Source organism: Sphaerodactylus townsendi, linkage group LG14 (genome assembly GCF_021028975.2).
Source record: "Sphaerodactylus townsendi isolate TG3544 linkage group LG14, MPM_Stown_v2.3, whole genome shotgun sequence".
Taxonomy (NCBI): Eukaryota; Metazoa; Chordata; class Lepidosauria; order Squamata; family Sphaerodactylidae; genus Sphaerodactylus; species Sphaerodactylus townsendi.
In genome coordinates, this window is record NC_059438.1 from 24,584,122 (window position 1) to 24,609,818 (window position 25,697).

The window sequence follows — 25,697 nt, forward strand, 5'->3', positions numbered from 1 at the left end:
TCCCTGCGGAATGACTTGGATCAGGTAGGAAGCAATATGAAGAGGAGGCACTCTAGCACAGGGGTTTCCAACTCTGGCGCTTCAGATGTTCATGGACTACAGTTCCCATCAGCCCCTGCTGATGCCAGCCATGCTAGCAAGGGCTGATGGGAATTGTAGTCCATGAACATCTGCAGCGCCAGAGTTGGACACCCTGCTCTAGCACAAACCCCTGGCTGGGGGATGGAGCGGGTCACTGCATTCCAAAGAACTGGACAGCCGACCTTGTTTTGCTACCAAAAGGTTAAAGGTCCTGCTCCAAACTAAGAACGCAGGTCTCTGGAGAGGCAAGATATCAATATTTCAAACAATCAAACAAACAAACAAACAAACAAGCAAGCAAGCAAGCAAGCAAGCAAGCAAGCAAGCAAGCAAGCAAGAAAGAAAGAAAGAAAGAAAGAAAGAAAGAAAGAAAGAAAGAAAGAAAGAAAGAAAGAAAGAAAGAAAGAAAGAAAGAAAGAAAGAAAGAAAGAAAGAAAGAAAGAAAGAAAGAAAGAAAGGGCAGATGTGCTGTGCATAGGCTATTTTACTCCTGCACTCAGGGTCTAGCTGGATGTGAGGTCAACTCCCAGCTTAAATGCTCTATGCTGAGCTCTGCTTATTGTGGACTGGCGACCTTGAGCATCTGCTCCATGTGGTTTAAGCTGGTTTCACCGAGGTGTTAAGAAGACCAATCAGGTAAAGGCTCTGCGTATACAAAATGTGGCAGGTAAATTAAGATTGCTCAGAAGAAGAGTTGGATTTATATCCCCCCTTTCGCTCCTGTAAGGAGACTCAAAGGGGCTTACAAACTCCTTTCCCTTCCCCCCTCACAACAAACACCCTGTGAGGTGGATGGGGCTGAGAGAGCTCTGCAGGACTGTGACTAGCCCAAGGTCACCCGGCTGGCATGTGTTGAAGTGCACAAGCTAATCTGGTTCGTCAGATAAGCCTCCACAGATCAAGTGGCAGAGCGGGGAATCAAATCTGGTTCCCCAGAGTAGAATGCACCTGCTCTTAACCACTACACCGCGCTGGCTCTCAGTACTGGCAACCGTGCTCCACCCAAGCAAAAGAGCTGCCCCAGTTTCCAGCCAAAGAAGGAGGGTCAGATAGCTTCCCTGCAGCCTGGGGCCACTGACCCATCTAGACTGGAACAAAACCTTCTCGGGGGTCCTCCCAAAAACTCTGAAATATGGTACCTGTTTTGAACCAGCCGTCTGGCGTAAAGGCGTCTCTGGTCTCCTTCGCTCTGTTCCAGTATTCCCGAAACACCGTAGGACCCTTCACAAACAGCTCCCCTTCTTTGCCTTCCATACCTGGGGTCACCTGTGGAAACAGAGATGCCTCTTACTCTGCCGTTCGCACCCAGCTCCAGAACAGCCAGCCCCAGGAATGTACAGCGTGACGAGCAAGAGCATCCTCACCAAAGAACGCTGCACACCTGTGAAAGTCCATCCTTTTCTCTACCTGCAGATTTCACTGGCTGCTCTCTGGGAGAAGCAGAAGGCTCAGGACACAGAATACCGGGCACAGAACCACCAAGTCAGCCAGGCCTTGCTCTCTGACCCACCCTGCCCAACATGACCAGAGGTGGGATCAGCAGCTGGCTAAGCCAGGCTCCAGATCTTCCCCTCCATGCCACACTCCCAGACTTCTGACGCAGGGGCAGCAGAGGCAGGGCTGGCAGAAAGATGGCCGACACTCAGGTGTCCCCTTGATGCCTTCTCAGCCTACGCCCTGCCTATTTGAGAGGGCCAGGGGGATGCAGTGAATAGAGCAGTGATGGCGAACCTTTGGCGCTCCATATGTTATGGACTACAATTCCCATCAGCCCCTGCCAGCACGGCCAATCAGCCATGCTGGCAGGGGGCTGATGAAGGCAACCAGTCCTCTTTATCTGGAGATGCCAAGGATACTACCTGCACGGGAATAGAGCGTTGGACCAGGTCCCCACTTTGACCATGGAAGCTCAGTGAGTGACCTTGGACCCATCCCAAACTTTCCCCCTAGTCTACCTCACAGGGCTGTTGTTATAGAAAATGGAGGAGGAGAGAATGGTGTTCTAAAAGCCACATGGAACCCCAACAGGAGAGCAAAGCAGGACAATCAAATGCATGTAAATGCATCTGCATCTGTGGAATGTGGTCTCTCGTTCCCATCCCGCAGTGAGCGCAGCAATGTGACCCACCTCCCTTTTTCCATGCTGCTGCACTGGGCCTTGGAAAGGGGGCAGCAGCACCAAGTGCCACGCAGGTGGGGGAAGAGGGAACTCCCGCTGCAGAGAGCGGACTCCTGCTTGTGTGAATCGAAGGCTGGGCGGGTGCCAAGTTCCTCGTCACCTCAGCTCCAGCTCTGGCACAGGCCCAGCCCCGTCTTATCTCAAGCGCGGCTCCTCGGCAGCAGGCGGACCCCTCTTGTGCTATCCCACGATCCCACGGCTGGCTCACAACAGCAGAACAGAAAGCCCGTGACATTATCTTAATAGGATTTTGATTCCTGAACTTGCGCTGCCGGTAGTGGTGCTCCCTCGTGCCCAGGAACATGTGGGCCAGCGCAGTGGCATCGGCTTGATAACTGGAGGTGTGGAGAGAGCAGACCAGACGGTTCAAAGGGCTTACTCGCCTACAGCACACCTCTAGACTTGAAGGCTGCTCCTTTTTCTGGGGCGGGTGGGGGGGGGCTCCAGTGTAGCCAGCTTGCGAGCCTCTTTCTTTGGCAAAATCTCCAAGGTATCCTTTTGTTGATACACCGGATCTAACTTACAAGCAGCTGTTGAAAGCATCAGATGGCTAATTGCATAGACATCCTATTCTCCAAGTGCCATATTTTATAGCTGCTTTAATGCGTTCAAGCAACTTTTAACATGCAGGCACGGTGTGCCCTGGAAGGGCTGGCATTTGATCGCTTTCCGCCGCAAAACGGATTCAGCAAGCTGAGCTAGGCCAGCCGGCGCAGCCAGATAAGATTACATTTGCCACGCATGAAAATAAAAAGGTTGTAATAAACTCTCTGAAGGAATAAATCCGGGTGATTATAAAATGCATATTTTCAATGCTTCAATTCTACCTCTCTATTAGCAGGCAGTCAGGGCAGCCTGCAAAAGGAGTGAGAACCAACCTTTGATATCCCCCCTTCCTGCTCAAATGCTCACAGCTTCACGGGGTTCTAGGACCACTGGACGTTTCTGCTGGGTGCCCACAGCAAACGACAGCACAGGAACTGGAATTAATGGCGCTGGACCCCAAGAAAGAAAAGGCCTTTGGAACATCAGTGTGGCCAGCTGTGTGTGTGTGGGGGGGGGGGGGCTGGGAAGGAAGAAATTGACTTTCTGTCTCACCCAACATGGTAATTCTTGTGTACCTGCTGGCTGGGTTTTACCTCAGGACCACGTTAGTATGACTCACGAAAGCAGTGGCCTTGGATCACAGCTCCTTTCATTGGCTGCCGAATCATGCAGAGAAGGGCAACGAGGATGATTGAAGGATTGGAGCACCTTCCTTATGAGGAGAGGCTGCAGCGTTTGGGACTCTTTAGTTTGGAGAGGAGGCGTCTGAGGGGGGGATATGATTGGAAGTCTATAAAATTATGCAAAGGGATAGAAAATGTTGACGAGAGAGAAATGTTTCTCTCTTTCTCACAGTACTAAGAACCAGGGGGCAATCCATTGAAAATGCTGGGGAAGAATTAGGACTAATAAAAGGAAACACTTCTTCACGCAACGTGTGATTGGTGTTTGGAATATGCTGCCACAGGAGGTGGTGATGGCCACTCACCTGGATAGCTTTAAAAGGGGCTTGGACAGATTTATGGAGGAGAAGTCAATTTCATGGCTACCAATCTTGGTCCTCCTTGATCTGAGATTGCAAATGCCTTTATGGCAGACCAGGTGCTTGGGAGCAGCAGCAGCAGCAGGCCATTGCTTTCACATCCTGCACGTGGGCTCCCAAAGGCACCTGGTGGGCCACTGCGAGTAGCAGAGTGCTGGACTAGATGGACTCTGGTCTGATCCAGTAGGCTAGTTCTTATGTTTTTATGCAGTCTACTTTTCAAGCACCGCAACAGTGCCCTGGGATCCTGTGGTGCAGTTTTAAGGTTTGTAGGTTCACTACCACGTGAGAGCATGGTCGACCTCACGGTTCACTTCCAAGGATTTCATGATGAAGATGGCCTCACCCATGTGATGGTGGAGGACCTTGAAATGTCAGAACAGCAGCAAGGGACAAAACCACCGGAAAACAGACCCGCCAGTGCCGCTGGTGAAATAACCACCAGGTGTCCTTTGTGCTGCCAGACCGAGCAATTGCACGTCCAAAATTCACACTAAAACAGGCTGACCAGACGTCCCGCTTTTGGCAGGACAGTCCCGCCTTCAAACAATTTGTCCCGCGTCCTGCAGGTTATTTAACTTGTCCCAATTTTGGGAGGCTGCCGCGCACCGCCTTCTGGGGCGCCAAGGCAGTGTGGCAGCCTCCGCAGCGGCGCCAGGAGCGGCCTGTCTGATATCGGGCTTGTGCCCGTTTTCCCGCCCCTGTGACAGAGCGAGGAAGCGGCTGTCTCAGAAAGACTGCCATGGGCATCCCTAGCAGACTCGCGGCGCTACAGGCTCCACCCCCCCATCCCAGCGCTTCTTACAAGCAGGTGATCATCTGGTCACCTTACACTAAAAACATAAACTAGTCACAGTTGTTTGGAGCTCTCTCAGCCCCACCCACCTCACAGGGTGTTTTGTTGATAGGGGAGAGGGAGGGAAAGAGAGGTGTGAGTACCTTTGAGTCTCCTGACAGGGGGCTATAAATCCAAACTTCTCCTCCTCCTGGGCAGTTCCAGATCCGGTCACAGTCCAAACCAGTAGTTCCAATACTACATTGTGACAGCTCTCTGGTCTCCACAAGAACCCTGACTTCAGGGGCCTGCTGCCCTAGAGACAGCATCGACCGTCAGAAGAGAGTTCTCTCGGCAGCTGGGGGGGAAGCACAGAAGTCACATCCCTTACAGCACAACTGAAACAGGGATGGAGTGCCCGTGGGCAAAAGCCATGCCCAGCACAACTCAAAAGGGCCCATCGCCTGTGCAATTAAATCAGCGAGTGTGGCATGAGACCCGCACGGCACTATGGGGAGCAGCTCTCCAGCTTCCTCCTGTGCAGGGGTGAGGGAGCGCAGCTCACTGAATATTGTGCCCTTTGCTCTGGAGAGAGTCCGAGCGCCCAGGCACTGCGTATGGACCCGTAGAATCCCTGCAAAGGGTAAACAGCGAAGGCCGCTTAAAGAGATACAGAAGTCGCGGCTAATTTTTTCCTGGTGGGGCGTCGTGTTGTAAACGGGCCCAGCTGTGCTCTCCGAGATCACCAGCGGCAGCACACAGAAAAAGCAATAAAATTTAAATTTTAAAGAAGCATCTCCATCATGGCGTATTCCCTCTCCCGCCATCATCTCCGCCTGGCACTGGTTAAAAATGCAAAGGGTTTGCACTGCTGGTTTATATTTGCAATTAAATGATTACCTGAATCAAAGTACTTAAGGAATGCCGCGAAGGTTCTTCTTTGTGGGGGGCAGGCGGCGATGCGAGGCGGGCCGGGGCGCGCGTGCTTAGAGAGAAAATCATGCGTGCTGCATGCATAAATGAGTCCTTTATTAATCCATTTGCTCAACAAAAATCAGAATTTGAATAAACAATTTTTAATCAGAACAAAGGAACAGCAGCAGGGTGTCCTACATCTCAGCCCCCATCCTGGTGTTCTAGCGGTGCCACGTGATACTAGCCACACAGCATCTGTTATTCACAGCATCAGGCACATCCTCACACCAACCAAGCAAACCACGGGTTGCCTGCCCCCCTTTGATGCCCCACACGAGACTTTACACCGTCTCCAGCACTGTATTACATCTTTATTTCTGGCATTGCTGGTCCCCTCCCAGCCTTACGGTTGGGACGCCATTGATTAATATGGGTTTTATGATAATGCTGCTATTGTGTTTTTAAGGGATTTTAATGTTCAGTGTTTATAACTTGTGTTTTATTGTGAACTGTCTGCTATTGTACACTGCCCAGAGCCCTTCAGGGGTGGGCGGTCTATAAAATCAAACAAACAAACAACCCATCCTGACTGGAGGACAATCATGAAGTCACCCCTTGCCAAGAATTAATCAAGGGCAAAGGGCATGAACCCATTCTGCGCCTCTCCCCCATCTGGATTTTGTGTTTTGTAAAAAACACACAAATGTACTTTTGATATTGGGACAGAAAAGTCTCCCTGTGTAGTGTGACGTAGTAACCTTCCGAGTTGTCCAGAATTTCAGTGTTTTCAAATAAAATGTTATGTCCAGTTTTGTTTAGAGCATGCTCTGCTATTGCAGATTTTTCGGGATGGTTAAGCCGACAGTATCTTTCGTGCTCTTTAATACAAGTCTTAATGCTGCGTTTTGTAGTTCCCATGTAGCTCTACTACTGCAAACCAAAATGGTTACCCTCTGAAACTGTCAGGAGAGGTTCTTGGAGGACTTCGTTAGTGATTATGGGAAGAAACCAGAAAGCTCAGCAGTACAACCAACCATTTGCCAGATCTTGCCAAGAATCAGCCCCTAACCCTTCCCCACATAAGAACATAAGAACTAGCCTGCTGGATCAGACCAGATTCCATCTAGTCCAGCACTCTGCTACTCGCAGTGGCCCACCAGGTGCCTTTGGGAGATCACACCTCTTCTGATCTGTGTCCAGAGGCACTGGCCCTATTTGGCAAAATGCGACCTGCCGGTTGCCACGACTTTGCAAGGAGCAAGCCCGCAGGCTGAGTCAGGGGCCCGTTTTGCACAATGTTTCCAATCAGGCATCAGGTAGCAATAAACTTTTAATCGCCATCTATTCAGGCAGATTTGCTAGTAGTAAAATGCACAGTGGCACATCACCCATCTCCTAGGCAACCTGGTCTCACATACCCATTTGTAATTAAAAATTCCCCCAAAAGCTCCCTTCTCGCACAGGCGGCATTATCTCTGCTATGCGCAGCGTGTCCTGCAGCAGCCGGCTGGAGAAGGGAACTGCGAGGCAGCAGCGCCGGTCCCCTCCTGCTGGAGAGAAGGCAGATTTTGGCTCCTTGGGGAGAAAACTCCGAGCAAAAAAATGAAAATAAAAAGTCACCCAAAGCCCAGACTGTAATCAGCAGACGCCACATTTCACATCTGGCTCTGCAACGGTAATTTTTCATAAAGGGGGATGGGAATAATGCAATTCACTTTTTTTTCATTTTGGAAGGTTTCACATTTGAAAATGAAGGCAGGAAGGAAGTGAGAAAAGAAGGGGGAGTGGGGAGAAAGAGATTCTAAATAGTGGGCCCAGCTTGTAACTCATTCAGAAACCAGTCACTTATTTAGCTAAACAATTTGCTGCAAAAGTAGATCAAAAGAAACATCTTGGATTTTCTTTTTGGGCACCGTTGTGGAACTGAGCGCATTTCCACTGAGCAAAAACATTCACAGAGGAAGGGCTGCCGGGCTCTGGAGGCTGTTCTGTTGACCCAGAAATTCTCGAGCATGACTTAACCCCCCACCTATTCTGTTTTAAAAATGGAACGCATTCTGATTTGCAGGCATTGCCTCGAACAGAGAACTCAGAAAGGGAACGTGTCGTGCTGGGGATTCAAACACGAGGATGTTCCTTTGGTCCACAAATGATATCACAATCTGCAACGCACCCACAAAATGAAGCATCCCACCGAAAAAGCTGCCACCTCCGGGCGTACCAGCCATTGACTTCAGAACAGGATGCACCTCCCCCACCCGAATTCCTGCAGGGGACCGCTGGGTGCTGAGCAAGGAAGAAAATGGCTGCATTTCATTGGGAGGTGGGGAGGGAATTTGATTTGCTACTCTAACCAGTTCCCTGCAGGAAGGGAAATATGTTTCCTCACCCCACCACCACCCCCAACACACTCACAGTTTGCTAAATATTTAATCCAACCCACACTCAGCTCTTTGAGCTGGATCTTGGGGCACCTAGAAAATGCTATGGGCTGCCCAGAACTCCAGAACCCTTCTGGCAAAGGACTTGGGAGGTCATCTCACCTCAGCCTCAAAAGATGGTGAACTTCTGTGAAGCTGACATTGCAAGCGGCTGTCCATAGAGGTTTAGAGGGGAGGGGCAGGATTCAAAACAACAGAAGCCCCTCCTGAAGAGGCCAGGGATGAGGCTCACCATTTGGAATTGGGAGGACTATTTCGGCATGATGGAGCCGGGAGAGGATCTGCACTCAAATGACTGAGGGAGTGTGGAAAGACACAGAGGCCCGGACTCCACAGGACCAGGCTTAACATCCCAGGGACCTGCTGGGTCCTGTGTCCCCCCTACAGACAGCAGAGACAGATCAAATTATGCCAAAGGTCAGGCAAATATGCTTAAATCTGCGTTAGTTAACAGGGCCCCTCCACAGCGTTCCATGGGGCTCTGCAAGATCACCAGGGTGTGAACAGAGTTTGGGAGCATCAGGTCCTGGGGGAATCACAGCACTAAGCTTCAGAAGTCAGCCAGCCACATGTTGTGAACAGGGTATTGCATATATTCAGGCTGCTCAAACCCCAGTTGATTTGACCTCAGGATTTCCTTCAATCTGGCCCGGTTGCTTGCACAGCGGTGGTGTCTTTCAAGGATGTATGCTGGGGATGAGAGCAAGCTGCCCCTAACAGTCTTGGTGAGCAGACGTGATATTTCTTTAAATAACTGGAGAACTGATATTGACAAATTCTGTGCCAGTAATCAAGGCAGACCGAAGGAAGTGCCAAGGGTCAAACCAACCGGGGTTTGATTAGCCCGAATAGATGTGACTTGGAGCTATCATTTTGTGTAACATATTATTCTTTGTACCTTTCCTTTAGAGCCGTGGTGGCGAACCTTTGGCACTCCAGATGTTATGGACTACACAATTCCCATCAGCCCCTGCCCTTGCGGCCAATTGTGGCCATGCTGGCGGGGGCCTGACTAGAGCCAATGTGAATCCTAACCGCTTCTGGAGACAAAATTTCCTTTAAGTGACAGTGTTTACCTTGTATTATTGTCGAATGCGACATTTTTGGAAAATGTGGTTGAAAGGATGAGATATCAGCAAATAGACAGTGCTAGAGAATCTGTTGTTTAATTCTGAGCAAGAGATGCTCGTGTTCACTCACAAGGTTGACCAGCCAGAGGCACAGAGTAGTTTTCTTTAACTTTAGTCTAGGTCATAGGTGTCAAACTCACGGCCCTCCAGATGTTATGGACTACAGTTCCCATCATCCCCTGCCAGCATCATGCTGGCAGGGAACTGTAGTCTATAACATCCTGGAGAAATCCATGCCAGTTACACCTATCAATCTAAGTCCTAAACCCCTCTTAATGATGGTGGGCCCACCTGGAAGTTGGCAACCCTAACCTTTCCGTAGGTTGGGGCTGAAGCTGTTCGGCTGGCTGATGGTCACAAGGCAGAAGAGCTCCGCCTGAACTGGGAATTGAAGGCAGCATCTAGACAAGGAGGATTCCAGATGCCAGCAGAGCCCAGTTTCAGAGGACAGCTGTGCTGCTCTGCAGTAGAACGGCGAAATTCAAGTTCAGAAGCTCCTTAGTGACCAACAAGAGTTCTAGGGTGCAAACTTAGAGAGTGAAAGGTCCCCACATCTGATGAAGGGAGCTCTGACTGTTAGACGCTTATGCTCTTGGCTCTTGTGGGTCTCTATACACCCCTGAACTCAAATCAAGCCAAGTCCAGTTTCTGAAAGCTCTGGAACGCAGCCGGGGAGCCCAATCCCTGTGGATACCTGTAGCTGCCTTATAGTGGCCCACCTTAGCCCTCTGAGCCATTTCAAGGTCCTTTTCACTGGAGAGGACAGCAATTGACTGCAAGACTTCTGCATTCTCTTCAACTGAGTTATGGCCCTTTGCAAGTTGCATGCTTCTCTCTCTCTCTCTCTCTCTCTCTCTCTCTCTCCTCTCTCTCTCTCTCTCTGAAGGCCTGTTGCACAAAAAAAACCCCCGCCGCATACTCTCCAAATCTCTCAGTTAGAATCGTGGCATTCTGAACAGCTGCGAAAACACAAACCCGTTTTATCTGCTGACAGCGCTCCATTGTCAAGGCCTAGAGTTTAGCGCTCACATCTAAGCGAGCGTTTCTTTCTTCCCTATTTAAGGGGAGGGGGGGAGAGTAGTGGTGGTGGGGGACATTAAAATAAATAGACAGACAATACCCGCTATGCTCCAAGAGTTTGCAGGCTCCTGCCAGCTGGGAAGCTACAGCCTATGAAATATGCATTGCAGTGAACAAAGCGAGCCGAAATATCCAGGGTTTGGGGTTGGGAGGCGAGTAACCCTTTCCTGCACGTGAGACACTGTCAAGGTGAAAGCCTGCAGGCGTCAGCAGAGGCCACGGTGCCAAAGCAGGTGGAGGGCAGAGAAATTACATTGCTATGAAGTAGGAACTGGAGGAAATGCAGCCCTGTGGACCAAGCAGAGTTGGGGAAGAAGAAGAGTTTGGATTTATACCCCCCCTTCTCTCCTGCAGGAGACTCAAAGGGACTGACAATCTCCTTGCCCTTCCTGCCTCACAACAAACACCCTGTGAGGAGGGTTGGGCTGAGAGAGCTCCGAAAAGCTGTGACTAGCCCAAGGTCACCCAGCTGGCATGTGTGGGAGTGCACAGGCTAATCTGAATTCCCCAGATAAGCCTCAGAAGAGCCTTGCTGGGTCAGACCAGTCAGGGGTCCATTGGGTCCAGCACCTGCCTCATGTGGTGGCCAACCAGTTCCTACCGAGGCCTGGGTACAGGGCAAAGAGGCTAAGGCTTCCGCACGATGCTGCTTGCTGGCACAGGGATTTCGAGGCTGACTGTCTCTGATCACTGGGGTTCCCTTCAGGTATTCTGGCTAGTAGCCGCTCCTCCGTGAATCTGCCCAACCCCTTTTTAAAGCTGGCTGTGCCTATGGATGTGTCACTGCACCAGTGGTGGCGAACTTTTGGCACTCCAGATGTTATGGACTACAATTTCCAATTGACCATGCTGGCAGGGGCTGATGGGAATTGCAGTCCATAACATCTAAAGATATAAAATTCTTCTCTACTCTCTAGTAGCACATTCCACATGGTCGTCATGCGCTGTGTAAAGAAGCATCTCCTTTGGCCTGTCCTGCATCTGGGGCCCGGCAGCTCTTCCCTGAAAGGAGCTCTTCTGCGGCTTTCTCTAAGGCAGACTGCCAAGCCAAGCCAAGCCTGTAGCCAACCGCGGTTCCACACATAAGAGGTCAACGGGCCCAGTTTGGCAAATGCTCCTCAGGTGTCCACGTGTGATTTCTGAGGTTTGATGGGCAGGGGTGCTCAGAGGGGCGTGGCCCACGAGGAGCAGCCAGCTGGGGAGGTGGAGTAGGCCATTGAGCTTCGTGCCTGCCACTGCCTCACCTGCTCAAAGTCTCCCCAGCTTTCCAGCAGGAATGCCCATCTCAGGAATGCCCATCACCATGTCTCTAGCATGCAGAAAATGCTCCCCAGTGTTTTGCCCATGCATGTGGGCACTGCAGTCAAAATCTGGGGTGCCTGGGCGTTTCCAAAGGGATGCTGAGAAAGACACCCTGATTTAAAGGTGGGCCAGAAAGATGAAAGAGGCTTAGACACCTTTCATCCCTTTTTGCCTCCTTCCCACCCTTGTTCTTTTCGACCTCTCTCATGAGGGATCCCTCGCTTGCCGTTTTTCTTTATTGACAAATCAGAGCTAACGTAAAAATAGACTTTACGAATTACTTAATTTAAACTTCACGTCTTCCTCCCCGGCGGGGATCCAACACAGCTCACATCCTCCTCCTTGCTTCCATTTTATCTGCGCAACAACAACCCTGAAAGGCAGGCTAAACTGAGAATGAGCGAATGGCTCAAGGTCGCCCAGCAAGCTTGGATGGCAGAGTGGGGATTCGAACCAGGGTCCCCCAGACTACAACCACTGAATCACAGGGCAACGGCATTTAGAAGTGGGATAGCTGCCATGGAGAGATACCCAGAAAGAATGCAGTCTGATTGAAGGACCGATCTTTAGGATAACTCTATCAAAAACACCGTCAAGTCACAGCTGACGGAAGGCAACCCCGTAGGCAGTGGTAACAAACCTTTGGCACTCCAGATGTTATGGACTACAATTCCCATCAGCCCCTGCCAGCATGGCCAATTGGCAGGGGCTGATGGGAAGTATGAATCCTGCTATCTGGAGGTATAAGAATTCACTTTCCTGACGTAGAGGTTACCTCAAGGAAGAGACAGGCACGCAGAGGTGGTTTGCCACTACCTGCCTCTGAGACCTTCGGGGGTCTCATATTCATGAGTAGGGACGTCAGTACATCTTCAAGGTCGCTTCTCTGGTATTCCAAAAAATGAGCGTTGCTGTCGATTTTGTCCTGATACAACTGATACTTTCTCATATTCTGCTTCACTGTTCAAAATACAACAACATCAGAACTGATTTGAGAACTGTATTACCAACAGGATTTATGCTCCTTTCTGATAAAATAAAAATTGCTAAGCTTCTAAATAACTCTAATGTTGAAATCTCTGAAGCTGTTGCTATATTTTTACTCTGTGTACTGCAAGTTGAGCAATAATGATCTTTTTATTGTATTTGAAATTCTTGGCACTGGTTTTATGCCTAATAAAGGTTTTGGATTTGGATTTGAGTAGGGACGTCCTGGTGGGGAGGGGTCTCCCATCCCAGGACTAACCTTGGCTTCTGGAATCTGAGGAGATTGGACCAGACTGGGTTATTCAGCACTGCATATAAATGGCCGCTCTTCATTTTTACATAAACGGATATTGGGGGAGGGGGGGGAGGTAGGAAGTCTTTCCACTGTTTAACCCAGACAAGGTGTTATCGATGGCATAACAGTAATTCCCCACTTTATACCTGCAATAAAGACCCTGACGGCTGTAAAACTTTAATACATTTTTAAACAGTAACGGCCAGCAGCAATGGCAAAGCCCCAGCGGCTATCGCAACTTTCCCTCCTGCTCTCTGGCCTGTCGAAGAGCCCAAGAGCCGCTCAGCCAAATCGGAAGCTGCAGAAGACGCTGCCCAGGTTCGCAGAGAGGTTTCGGCGCTCTCTAATGAAGCAAAGTGAGAGCAGGGACAGGGAGCGCCAGCAGACTTCCCGCTAAGGAGATTATTGATCTTTGGCAGTGCCAGAAACCAGCTTTGCAAATTACATCCGCCCTCCGGCTCCACACTCGCCACGCAGCTCTTGGGCTGCCGAGTGCAGCTTTCCAACACGCGCGGGAGAGGCGACGGCTTTCTCATCTGGCGGACTATGATTGTGCTCCTGGGGTTTTCCAGCCAAGCTGTCAGGGGGACCGTGAGCCAGGGAGCTTGCATTGAGGAGTGTCAGGAGCAAGGAAAATTAGGATGTGCCCAAACGTGGATAAACAAGGAGAGAAAACGAAAGACGCTGGACTAGAGGCCAATTTGCATAGCTCCTCTTGGGTGACTTTTCCAGTGGAGGGCTAAGTGGGTCTTGTGAATGGGTTGGTACTTGCCCAGGGCTTCTGGGGAATTCCTCCGGTTGTAGCAAATTGCTATCGACAAGATGGACCCCCTCGTCCATTCAGAAAATCAACCATGGGCCTCCTAGGGAGCCTGAGCAACGTCACCTTCCATGATTGCCTCCCTCCGCCCCTCCCCTCCCCTCCCCTCCGATCTCCTCTGGGTCCAGCCACTGTGGTACCTGGGTGCTATGCTCATCACCTTCAGCGTGGACTGTGTAAGGGGAGCCGTCCCGCTGTGAGCTCTCGGTGGCAATGCAGACCTTCACTCCTGGCAGTGGCGTCCCCACCGATCCTGGGAAAAAGGAAGTCAGAGGAAAGCTGATAAAGGGAGCTGCCAAGGGGTTGCAGGCAGCAATGTGGGAGAATTCAGTCACCTTAAGAGGAAGAATTTGGGTTTCCTCAGGGGGCTGCTTCCTTATTTCCGTACAAAACAAGAGTCCAAAGGTAGTTTCAGAGGATAGCTGCATTGGACTGCAGCAGAAGAGCTAGAATCCAGTAGCAGCTCAGAGACCAGTTTGATCAAGGGAGTTTTGATTCACAAAAGCTTACACCTAAAAAGTCCTAAGGTGGAATTCAACTGAAAGCTAAAAACAAAACCATTCTTCTCAATTCAAAGAAACTGCATAGCATTTGCACGGCTTATTTTTTAATTTATATCATTACCATGTTTTTAACATAATTATCTTAGCTCGGGGTGAGGTGTAGAATCCTACCATCCCCAGACAGAAATAGCCTGGAACTATTAACAGGTGTGCAGCAAATCCCTGGTTCAGGTGGGACTGGCTAGTGAAAGGAGAGCCCCTCATCCAACACCCATTGCAAAGAGGAAACAACTAGGGTGCTGTGGGTTTTCCGGGTTTTATGGCCGTGTTCCAGTAGCATTCTCTCCTGATGTTTCGCCTGCATCTGTGGCAAAACCTCAGGAGAAAATGCTACTGGAATATGGCCATACAACCCGGAAAACCCACAACACCCTTGTGATTCCGGTCATGAAAGCCTTCAACAACAAACAACTGTTTGCACTTTTTACTGGGTGAACCCTATGCCTATGCATGATTCTCATAATATGGTGTCTTCAAATTATGACATGTAACCTGAAGCCACAACAGCAATTTGATTATTGCAAGGGGAAAGGAAGGTCTGTGCCCAGATTTCACAATCCTCTCCCTACACAGAAAGAGAGAGGTCCCCTATACTTTAATTCAGTTCCTATATTGCCAAAATAAACACCACATCTAACAGAAGAGCCTACTGGGAACGGACTTATCACACTTCTCCCAGAAAGGCCCCCCCCCCCCCGCCTAGCCAAAACTGACAGAAAGCAGAGGTCTATAAAAGGCTGAGAAACGCTGACAACGTTAATTATAGAGAACAGCAGCAGACACTGCAATTAAAGTCTTCCTGCGAAGACAATGACTTGAACTCCTCCAGCTTGAGTGACATTTCAGAACGAGGTCTGCATGGCTAAAGGGTTCCGATTGGGCTCCCTGTGATACCAGCAGAGATACGGAAAGGAGGAGAGAAGGCAGGGGAGGGGAGGGGAGGGGATGAAATCCTAAGTGGGGTTTTTTAAAACAACCACCCCCACCTTGGTAACCTCTTGTCCCGGACCGACATCTCACTGCACAACTGTGGGTAAACGGCAGTCTTGTTCCCCGTCCGTTTGGAGCGCTGCCCACCCATCTGAAGCCGGCTCCAACAGCCCAAGACAGGCAGCGGTCAGAGAAGGAAGCAACCCTATTAGTCCTCCTCCGGCTCCCCCCTCCGTTTAAGTTAGATGTCAGTCCTTCCCTGATAAATTTAATTGGCCCTGCGGTCAGTGTCCTTTGGTGTCAGGGGACCTGGAAGCTGTTCTGCCTGGTGGTGTCCTGGGAGAATTGAAACAGGCCAACGATAAGGCTCTCTCAGCACTCTCCTGTCAACAGTCGGCGGAGTCCCCTCTGCAGGAGCTATTAGCCGCCTCTGATCTAAACCTCCAATTAGAGTGGTGATTAGGCCCAGTGAGGCATTAGCCGGCCATGAATTATTCATCTCCCTTCACAGTAACAACACCAGGGGGATTCGGAGAGGGAAAGATGCAGAAAACAGAAGCATTTTAAGCAGGGTTTTAACCATGTACAAGCACACGTATCTGCAAACCTTTCATCTCCCCTCCTTCCGAACCAAAGGCTGGCCTGTACCTTCAGATCTCACCCCCTGGAGAGCCCCGGGGCCACGGACCTTGCCTGCCACAGGAGACAGGCCCCTGGCGCCTTGGAGAGGGAGGGGGAGGGACAGCAAAGGCAGCAAAAGAAGAACATGTTGTGCTGGTGCTCAAAATGGGGGGTGGGGGTCCCAATGGGGGGTGGGGGACCCAAAAGCATGGTGCGTGTGCGTGGTGAAGGCTTGCATCCTGGCCACAGAGATGCTCCGGCCATTCTGACAGGGGACGGGCGGACTAGGAAGCACATTCCTTTGCATGAGCAGCCCAGCTTCTCCTCCTGGAATGGTGGGAGCCTCCTGGGCACAGGTAGGTGGGCATCCTCTAGCTGGCCAGGCTGAAGGGAGGGGGTAAATGGGGGGGGGTTCCCCAAACCCCGCCCCATGCTGCCCCCCCTCCAAAGACCTGGAAATCCATGCAGGGAGAAGCAAGAGGATGTGCGGCTGCTGTGTCAATCTGAAGCCTCCCCAAGAACGGGCTTTGTGCCGCCTGAATCCACACCCCTTGGTTGCAGTTGCCCTGACATTTTTGGCTGTTCTAATTATCCCCTTTTGTCTGCCTCTTGTCAGCCTCAGCATCTCCTTCCTGCTTCATCCTGGCCCCCCGGGAGCCTCTTGGCAGCAGTCCTGCGGAACACCCAGCAGCTCGAAAGAGCCCTGCCCCGGGAGTAAGTGCTCGGAGATTGCCCTGGCTGCTGGACCCAATGGGAATGTGAATGCTGAGAATCGGAGCGGTGCAGTGGTTGGAGTGTCTGAGTAGGATTTGGGAGCTCCAGGTTCGAATCCCCACTCCGCCACGGAAGCTTGCTGGGTGACCTTGGACTAATTGCATAGTCTCAGCCTAACCCACTGGCATGGTGTCATGGTTAAGAGCAGGGGCACTCTAATCTGGGGAACCGGGTTTGGTTCTCTGCTCTGCCACTTGAGCTGCGGAGGCTTATCTGGGGAATTAGATCAGCTTGTGCACTCCAACACAGCTGGGTGACCTTGGATGAGTCACAGTTTTTCGGAGCTCTCTCAGCCCCACCTACCTCACAGGGTGTTTGTTGTGGGGGCGGGGAAAGGGAAAGGAGTTTGTAAGCCCCTTTGAGTCTTCTTACAGGAGAGAAAGGGGGGATATAAATCCAAACTCTTCTTCTTCTACCTTACAGGGTTGTTATGAAGCTAAAATGAAGACGAGAGAATGGCGTCAGCTGCTCTCAGTCTCCATTTGGGAGAAAAGAGGGATAATAATAATAATAATAATAATAATAATAATAATAATAATAATAATAATAATAATAATAATAGTTTGGATTTATATCCCCCCTTTCTCTCCTGCAGGAGACTCAAAGGGGCTGACAATCTCCTTGCCCTTCCCCCCTCACAACAAACACCCTGTGATGTGGGTGGGGCTGAGAGAGCTCCGAGAAGCTTTGACTAGCCCAAGGTCACCCAGCTGGCGTGTGTGGGAGTGCACAGGCTAATCTGAATTCCCCAGATAAGCCTCCACAGCTCAGGCGGCAGAGCTGGGAATCAAACCCGGTTCCTCCAGATTAGATACACGAGCTCTTAACCTCCTACGCCACTGCTGCTCCTACTAGATAAATAAAAAGCTCTGTCCTCTGCCCCTTTCTGCTCCAACAGAGAACAACCTCCTTAGAATAGTCCCGATTTATACTTAGTTGTAATGCTGGACTTCTTTGTTGTGGCTGCTGCTGCTGCCATTAGTGGCATCCCACCCTTTTCAGCCAGCTCCTGCTGGGCTGACAAGCCCTTGCTGAATTCTCACCTGGGACCCGGGCTCCGTGCAGTGGGTTGGAAAGTGCCATCCCGACCTCTGTCATCCCGTACCTCTCCAGCAGCGTGTGGCCGGTGATGCTCCTCCACCTCTCCAGGATGGGAACAGGTAGGGCTGCAGACCCTGAGACCATCAGTCTGAAAACAGACACACCAGCAGTGGAAGCCACTCAGCAATGGAGACAGTCGCGTTCAGAGGTGGGATCCAGCAGGTTCTCACCAGTTCCCGAGAGTGGGCCACTAATTATTTGTGTGTGCCGAGAGGGGGCTACTAATTGGATCCGCTTTTCCGTTAGAAATTCCATTAGGTCCAAAATCATAAAGTCCTGTTGTTTCCTATGTGGCTGGTTAGCAAAGGTAGAAAACGGGATCATTCTCCCTGTTGGGCTGTTTTAAAAACATGTTTTAGAAATATGGCCAAGTTCCTTGTTTCAGGAAAGTATCCTTCTTTTGATTTCTAGAAACAAAATTAAGTATTTGAAAGTATTAAGTATTTGACAGGCAGTCAATTAGAGGAGAAGTCGTTGTTTCTGTTGGCAGTAGACGATAGGACTGGCTATAATGAGTTTAAATTATGGACAGAAAGATACCAGCTGGAAATTAGGAACTTTTTTTTTACAGTAAGAGTTTTTTACAGTAACAGATAAATTATTAATGCCCCGCCCCTGGAATGCCCGGCCACGCCCCCGTCATGCCCCGCCCAGCCCCATTGGCACTATGCCACTGTTTGAATCCCACCACCATGGGAACCTGTTACTAAAATGTTTGGATCCCACCACTGGTCGCGTTGTGGCTGCTACGCAACATACCCAGCAGGGCCAGGCGCCATATTCCGGATCTGAACAGAGAAGCACGGATCTGAACAGAGAAGCCCTGGACTGTAGAAAGGGCTCCACTGACCTATGTCGCAAGAAACGCCACCGGTGCGTGGGCAAAAGAGCCATTATGCAGGCCAGGAAGGCAGAAGTGGGCAGGGAGGGGGGGAAGCCAGAAGCATGACCCCTCCCCGGGAGAGTCCAGGGGAGGGCCCCACCTACCGAATGTTGTCCTGGCAGACGGCACGAATGAAATCCTGGACGTGAGGCTGGCAGAAGTGCTTGTCGTAGTATTCTGTCAGCTTAGCGTAAATGGTTGGCACTGCCATGAACACGCTGACCCTGGGCGCTTGCGGGTCCAGGAACCGCCCCCAGACCTGGGAAAGAGAAGCAGAGGCCCACGTCAAGGACCACCCCAGCCACGACAGGCCCAGCGCCCACTCTAGCTGGGGTTTGGGCAGCTCTTCGTGCCCTGCTGAGCAGCGTGCGGCTGGGGGCCCTGAGCAGGAGGAAGGGGAGCAACTTGGGGGGGAAGCACAACTGAATAGGGCCCAGCCACACACTGGACACGGCCTTCCACTGAATCAAACCATCTACTCTGCCTGGCAGCAGCTCTCCAGGGGCTCAGGAAGAGGGAGGACTTTTAGAATCATAGAGTTGGAAGAGGAAGAAGAGTTTGTATTCATATCCCCCCCCTTTCTCTCCTGTGAGGAGACTCAAAGGGGCTTGCAATCTCCTTTTCCTTCTCCACCCCCAAAAGAAACACTCTGTGAAGTGGGTGGGGCTGAGAGAGCTCCCAAGAACTGTGACTAGCCCAAGGTCACCCAGCTGGCGTGCGTTGGAGGGTACAAGCTTAATCTTGCACTCTGCACTCAGATAAGCTGTTTGGGCTCCTGCCAGCCTGGCAAAGTGGCAGAGGGGGGATGAATCTCATCAAACCCAGTTCTCCAGATTAGAGTGCACCTGCTCCTAACCACGACACCACAAAGAGACATAAGAACATAAAAACATTAGAACTAGCCTGCTGGATCAGACCAGAGTCCATCTAGTCCAGCATTCTGCTACTCGCAGTGGCCCACCAGGTGCCTTTGGGAGCTCACAGGCAGGATGTGAAAGCAATGGCCTTCTGCTGCTGCTGCTGCTCCCTGAAAGCACCCTGGATCTAAGCTAAGGCATTTTGCAATCTTGAGACTGCTCAAGGATGGGATCAAGATTGGTAGTGCCATAGGGATTGACACTTCTCCTCCACATAAATCTGTCTTCAAGCCCTTTTTAAAGCTATCCAGGTTAGTGGCCATCACCACCTCCTGTGGCAGCATATTCCAAACACCAATCACACGTTGTGTGAAGAAGTGTTTCCTTTTATTAGTCCTAATTCTTCCCCCCAGCATTTTCTTTTAAATGAATGCCCCTGGTTCTGAGTTATTGCGAGAAAGCAGAGAAAAATTTCTCTCTGTCCTACGACATCCTTTCTAATTCCCATGCATAATCTTTTATAGGACTTCAACTCATATCCCCCCTCAGACGTCTCCTCTCCAAACTAAAGAGTCCCAAACGCTGCAGCCTCTCCTCATAAGGAAGGTGCTCCAATCCTTCAATCATCCTCGTTGCCCTTCTCTGCACTTTTTATATCTCTTCGATATCCTTTTTGAGATGTGGCGACCAGAACTGAACACAGGACTCCAAGTGCGGTCGCACCACTGCTTCTTAGGATAAGGCGCATGAGCAATCCCTTGCAGTTTTGATTACTTCCAACTCTCCTTTTCCTGATTATCCCCAGCATAGAGTTTGCCTTTTTCACAGCTGCCATGCATTGAGTTGACATTCCCATGGAACTATCAACTAAGACGCCCAAATCCCTTTCCTGGTCTGTGACTGACAGCACTGACCCCTGTAGCGTGTATGTGAAGTTTGGATTTTTTGCCTCCAAGGGCCATCAAGTCCAACCCCCTGCCATGCAGGAGCACACAATCAAAGCACTCCAGACATATGTTCATCCAGCTCTGTCTAAAAACCTGCAAAGAAGGAGACTCCACCACTCTCCAAGGCAGCACATACCACTGTCGAACAGCCCTGATGTCACCTACTGTCTGGTTCTGATCACTGGAGACGTTGGGTGCGGAACCTGGAGCCTTCTGCATGCCAAGAAGGTGCTCTATCACTGTGTCCCGGCTCCAGGCTCATTTTAGATACACCGCACAGAACCACAAACAGGGATTTCCACATCTTTCAAGATACTGGGTTGGCTTTGCAGAAGAACAAAGGCTAACCTGGCAGGTGAAAATGTGGCTCTGCAGGCAGCACAACAACTCACCCGCCCCTCCCAACCTCCCCTCTTGCCTTTGGTCTTCCTCTTGTGAGTTCCAACATTAGTTCACTTAACAGAGCAACTGGAAAAGAACACCAGGGCTCAAATTCACTCTGATCGGTCTCTCTGTCCAATGCAAGCCCACCTGCCCCACATGGTCGCCTTACATGCTTTGGCCGCTAAAGAAAAACAGGCCAAAGTTGTGTCTGAAACCTGAACTTTTTAGCAATACAGTTTGCATTTAGAGCAGGGAATATTTTGACAATGATAATCATATTTGTTTGGGTAGCACAAAGATTGTGCGGCTTGTAGGCGGAATTCCTGCCGATTGTTTTTATTTCCCATTTCTGCAATTGATGTCTTGCTTAGATTAATTTTGAAGGGCCTTGCACTGTGTGCAATAACATTTCTAAAGATAAAATAAATTTGTTTTGAACAATTCCTTATCACCTTTCCCAAAAAGTGAATTGCTCTGCCAACAGATGATGCTGTCTAATCCCATTGGTCTAAAAAGGCCCGAATTATTTGCTTGGACGGGCAAAGGCTCCCCAGAGAGGCGTTGTGGCATTTTCTCCTGATGTTTTGCCTGCATCTTGCAAAAAAAATGCTACTGGAACACGACCATACAGCCCGGAAAACCCAGAATACCCCAATGATTTCGGCCGTGAAAGCCTTTGACAATTGCTCTCCAGAGAGTTTTCAGAGCATCAGCTCTGACTCTTAGGAGCAGCAGTGGCGCAGTGGTTAAGAGCAGGTGCATTTTAATCTGGAGGAACCGGGTTTGATTCCCCGCTCTGCCACTTGAGCTGTGGAGGCTTCTCTGGGGAATTCAGATTAGCCTGTGCACTCCCACACACGCCAGCTGTGTGACCTTGGGCTAGTCACAGCTTTTCGGAGCTCTCTCAGCCCCACCTACCTCACAGGGTGTTTGTTGTGAGGGGGGAAGGGCAAGGAGATTGTAAGCCCCTTTGAGTCTCCTACAGGAGAGAAAGGGGGGATATAAATCCAAAACTCTTCCTCTTCTTCTTCTTTTAGCTGGTGACGGCAGAGACTGAATCCAGGACTTCGTACGTTCAAAGCACAGGCCCTCTCCTGTCAACTGGGTCAAACCTCTTAAACTGGTTAGTGGACTGGGAGCTCGCAAGGCCTTAGTGGGTTTAGAGGCCGGGCAGCATCACGGATATCTCATCCAGGCAGATCAACACCCCCTCCCCTCCCCAATGCTGCTCCTCGTCTCTGGAGCTGAGCACCAGGCGAGAAGAAGCCCCATCAATAAATAAAAGACACCACCGGCTCCTCAGTTATGGCAACTCTTCCCTCCTTCCCCCCCTCCTGACAAATGTGCTGCCTAACAATTCCTATGAAGACAATTTCCGTGAGGCACTCCCCTCCCCCTGCATTGCTGCCTAGAAGCCCTAGAAGCCTTGTAACAGCATAACACGGATCCAGAGTGTGAAGTGACTGAAGACGAACCAGCTCTGCCTCCGTTCCATCCATTCTCCCATCTTTCTTTCTGATTTGCCAGCCAACTCTGCCAATCACCCCTAGAGCCCAAGATCCCTACCAGGAGGTGCCTACAAATCAGCAGCCTTCCCACAGAGCTCTGACCCCCCCACCCCCCACACACACCTCTGATGCCCAGAAAGAAGTCTGGGGCAGGGGGGCTTCAACCGACAGCGCCCCAAAGGAAGTGGCTGCAGATGGTCTTTCCCACGGGTCTCTCGGTTCCTCCACCCTCACCAAGAAGAAGAAGAAGAGTTTGGATTTATATCCCCCCTTTCTCTCCTGCAGGAGACTCAAAGGGGCTTACAATCTCCTTGCCCTTCCCCCCTCACAACAAACACCCTGTGAGGTAGGTGGGGCTGAGAGAGCTCCGAGAAGCTGTGAGTAGCCCAAGGTCACCCAGCTGGCATGTGTGGGAGTGCCCAGGCTAATCTGAATTCCCCAGATAAGCCTCCACAGCTCAGGCGGCAGAGCTGGGAATCAAACCCGGTTCCTCCAGATTAGATACACAAGCTCATAACCTCCTACGCCACTGCTGCTTTAAAGAGTGTGGTTTAAATAAACAAAAGCACAAGAGCACATCCCCTCCCTCCCCCAATATGAGGCACCTTCTGACCCGCTCCGCTTTCCAAGCAGAGTTGTTCTTTTCCTCTCTCTTCCTAAATCATTTACCTGCAGACAGGTAATGAGAAGATCTCTTTTAATTGTGTTTACCCCAAATTTCCCAAATGCTTCCTTCAATCCCCACAGGTTTTAAAAACTTGTGTGGGGGCAGGGGGCGGGGTTGGAAGCCTGGGCATACGTGCCCCTCTGCAGCAGGAAGGCCTGGGCATTGCCAGCTTCAACTGGCATCTGGAGCCACCCAGGGCTTGCCGTCTACTCTGGGCGCAGCACCCAGCGCGAAACCTAGTGGCAGGTTTGAGTGCTCTGAGCCATTCGGGGCCACTGCAAAGTGATAAAGATAAGCATGTTTTAATGAAGAAACATGTTATACATGTATTGTCGAAGGCTTTCACAGCCGGAATCACTCGGGTGTTGGGGGGTTTCCGGGTTGTATGGCTGTGTTCCAGTAGCATTTTCTCCTGATGTTTCGCCTGCATCTGCTGGGTTATTTCACTTCCCCCATTCATTGCCGTGGAAAGACTGAGCCCTGTTTGTTTCCTGCCCTTCAGCCTCAACGCCTTTGTGGCTCACTAGAAGTACGTAAAGAGAACTTTGCTGCCTCGGGCCAGGGGCCCTTCTGGCGTGGCAGAGCGAGCAGCCACGTGGGAGCAGAAAGCCCAGGGTTGCTCTGTAGCAGCCGGCAAAGACAAACCACTCCTCCATGCCTCTTTTTGCTCGAAAGCCGTCTGGAGTCGCCATAAGTCAGCTGAGACTTGACAGTTCTTTCTACCACCACTTGAAGAAGAAGAAGAAGAGTTTGGATTAATACCCCCCCCCCCTTTCTCTCCTGCAGGAGACTCAAAGGGGCTTACAATCTCCTTGCCCTTCTCCCCTCACAACAAACACCCTGTGAGGGAGGTGGGGCTGAGAGAGCTCTGAAGAACTGTGACTAGCCCAAGGTCACCCAGCTGGCGTGTGTGGGAGTGTACGGGCTATTCTGAATTCCCTGGATAAGCCTCCACAGCTCAGGCGGCAGAGCTGGGAATCAAACCCGGTTCCTCCAGATTAGATACACGAGCTCTTAACCTCCTACGCCACTGCTGCTTCACTTAACCTCCTACGCCACTACTAACTTGGTCGTAGTTAGTAGAGCAGCTCATATTTGGATGATCACAGTTGAAACTCAGATTAACCCGTGATTTCCCGTGGTGTCTGGCCCATGCGATGGGAAATGCTGCTACATTGCAGCCTTTTTGTGGCAGCCCCGGAGCATTTTCAAGGCAAGAGGTTTCAGAGGGGATTTGCCCTTGCCTGCCCCTGGACTTCCTTGGTAGTCTCCCATCCAAATGTGAACCAGGGCCAACCACGCTTAGCTTCCAAGATCAGGCTAGGGTGTGCCATCTAAGTTAGGGTATCTGACTCACAGGAGTAGATAATTAACCGATGGGACTCACCGCAACTGGACGGAGTGACAGCAGTTACCATTAACAACCTCTTGAATGAGTACATAGAAGAAAAAGGTCTAGGTTTTGTTGCCGAATCAGCCAAAAACACAGCTACCTTGTTCAAAAATAACTACTTCTTGCTGCCCCCCACTTTGGGTGTTAGCGCCCTGGAAGGCACACATATTGAGAACTTAAAGAACTTTCTGACTGTCAGGGCTGTTCAACAGTGGAATTACCTGCCTCGGAGAGTGGTGGAAATTCCTCCTTTGGAGGTTTTAAAACAGAAGCTGGGTGAACATCTGTCAGGAGTGCTTTGATGGTGTGTTCCTGCATGGCAGGGGGTCGGACTGGATGGCCCTGGTGGTCTCTTCCAACTCTATGATTCTACGAGGCATGGAACGTGCTAGGGACTTTTCCCCATAATGGTACGACGCAGCGCAGTGATTCTTGCGCTGGCTCTCCTTTAAGGATTGAGCTTCTGTCGACTTGGCTAACCTCAGCAGTTGGCAGAAATCCCCTGAGAAAGGAGGACTCCTTTCTTGAAAGGCGACCTGGGCCCTTGCTGTTTGCTATGCCCCCAAACGGTTTGTGTGCTCCGCATGACTCTGTTTTAATCATTTATTCATCCGCAGGGTTTGCTGCTCCCTTGGCATCGCAGGCTACCGCTTTTAAACCCTTGCTACGCTGCAGGCATGCTGAACAGAGCAAACACTTTCCCCAGGATCCAGGGATCTAACAAAATATGACAGGCTCCGCTTTCCATTTTTTTCTCGCTCCCCCTCCCCGCCTTCCCCCCCTCACACATCAAAAAGCATTACTCTGTAACAGATGCTGAGGGGAAATGGCAGATCTCGCAAGAAGGAAAGGAAACTGATAACTTTCCCAAGCCGAGGATGGAGAGAAACGATATGGTGAATTTTGTCCACCAGGAACTCAACTCCTCCCACAAGTATTTCTTCCCAACTTTGACTTCAGAAAGAATGATAACTCTCAGAAAATGAATACGCTAAGACTATCAACTGTCCCCAGACAAGGCGAGAGCACCGCTGCTTTCCCTGACCAGTATCTAGAGAGGAGTTTTTCCCTCCATGCTTTAGAAGCATGCCCTGCACAGCCTTGCAAATCTGTTTTGCCCAGGGCTGACACCACGTTGCACCCAAACAGCACCAGTGCCGGGGCTCAGGACTCCCCGTCCCTCCAGCCAAGCCCTTAAATGCCCAAGCCCTGCCAGTCCACGGGAACGGAATAGGATGTACAATATGCTCTCCATTCAATTGCAGAAGCCCCCCCCCCCCCCCCGCAAAAAAGGGCTTGGACAGATTTATGGAGGAGAAGTCGATCTACTGCTACCAATCTTGATCCTCCTTGATCTGAGGTTGCAAATGCCTTAGCAGACCAGGTGCTCAGGAGCAGCAGCAGGCCCTTGCTTTCACCTCCTGCACGTGAGCTCCCAAAGGCACCTGGTGGGCCACTGCGAGTAGCAGAGAGCTG

At 50.7% G+C, this 25,697-nt stretch overlaps 1 protein-coding gene across 2 annotated transcripts in view; it reads right to left on the reverse strand.

Annotated features, from left to right (window-relative positions):
* ACSF3 (acyl-CoA synthetase family member 3) overlaps window positions 1–25,697 on the reverse strand; it is a 56,142-nt gene that overhangs the window by 18,351 nt on the left and 12,094 nt on the right. For both annotated transcript variants that reach the window (XM_048515144.1, XM_048515146.1), the window contains exons 4-7: window positions 18,570–18,724; window positions 17,525–17,670; window positions 13,734–13,846; window positions 1,221–1,347 (exon numbers count right to left, since the gene is read on the reverse strand). In XM_048515144.1, coding sequence (XP_048371101.1) covers window positions 1,221–1,347; window positions 13,734–13,846; window positions 17,525–17,670; window positions 18,570–18,724 — 541 coding nt within the window. The remainder of the gene's footprint in view (window positions 1–1,220; window positions 1,348–13,733; window positions 13,847–17,524; window positions 17,671–18,569; window positions 18,725–25,697) is intronic.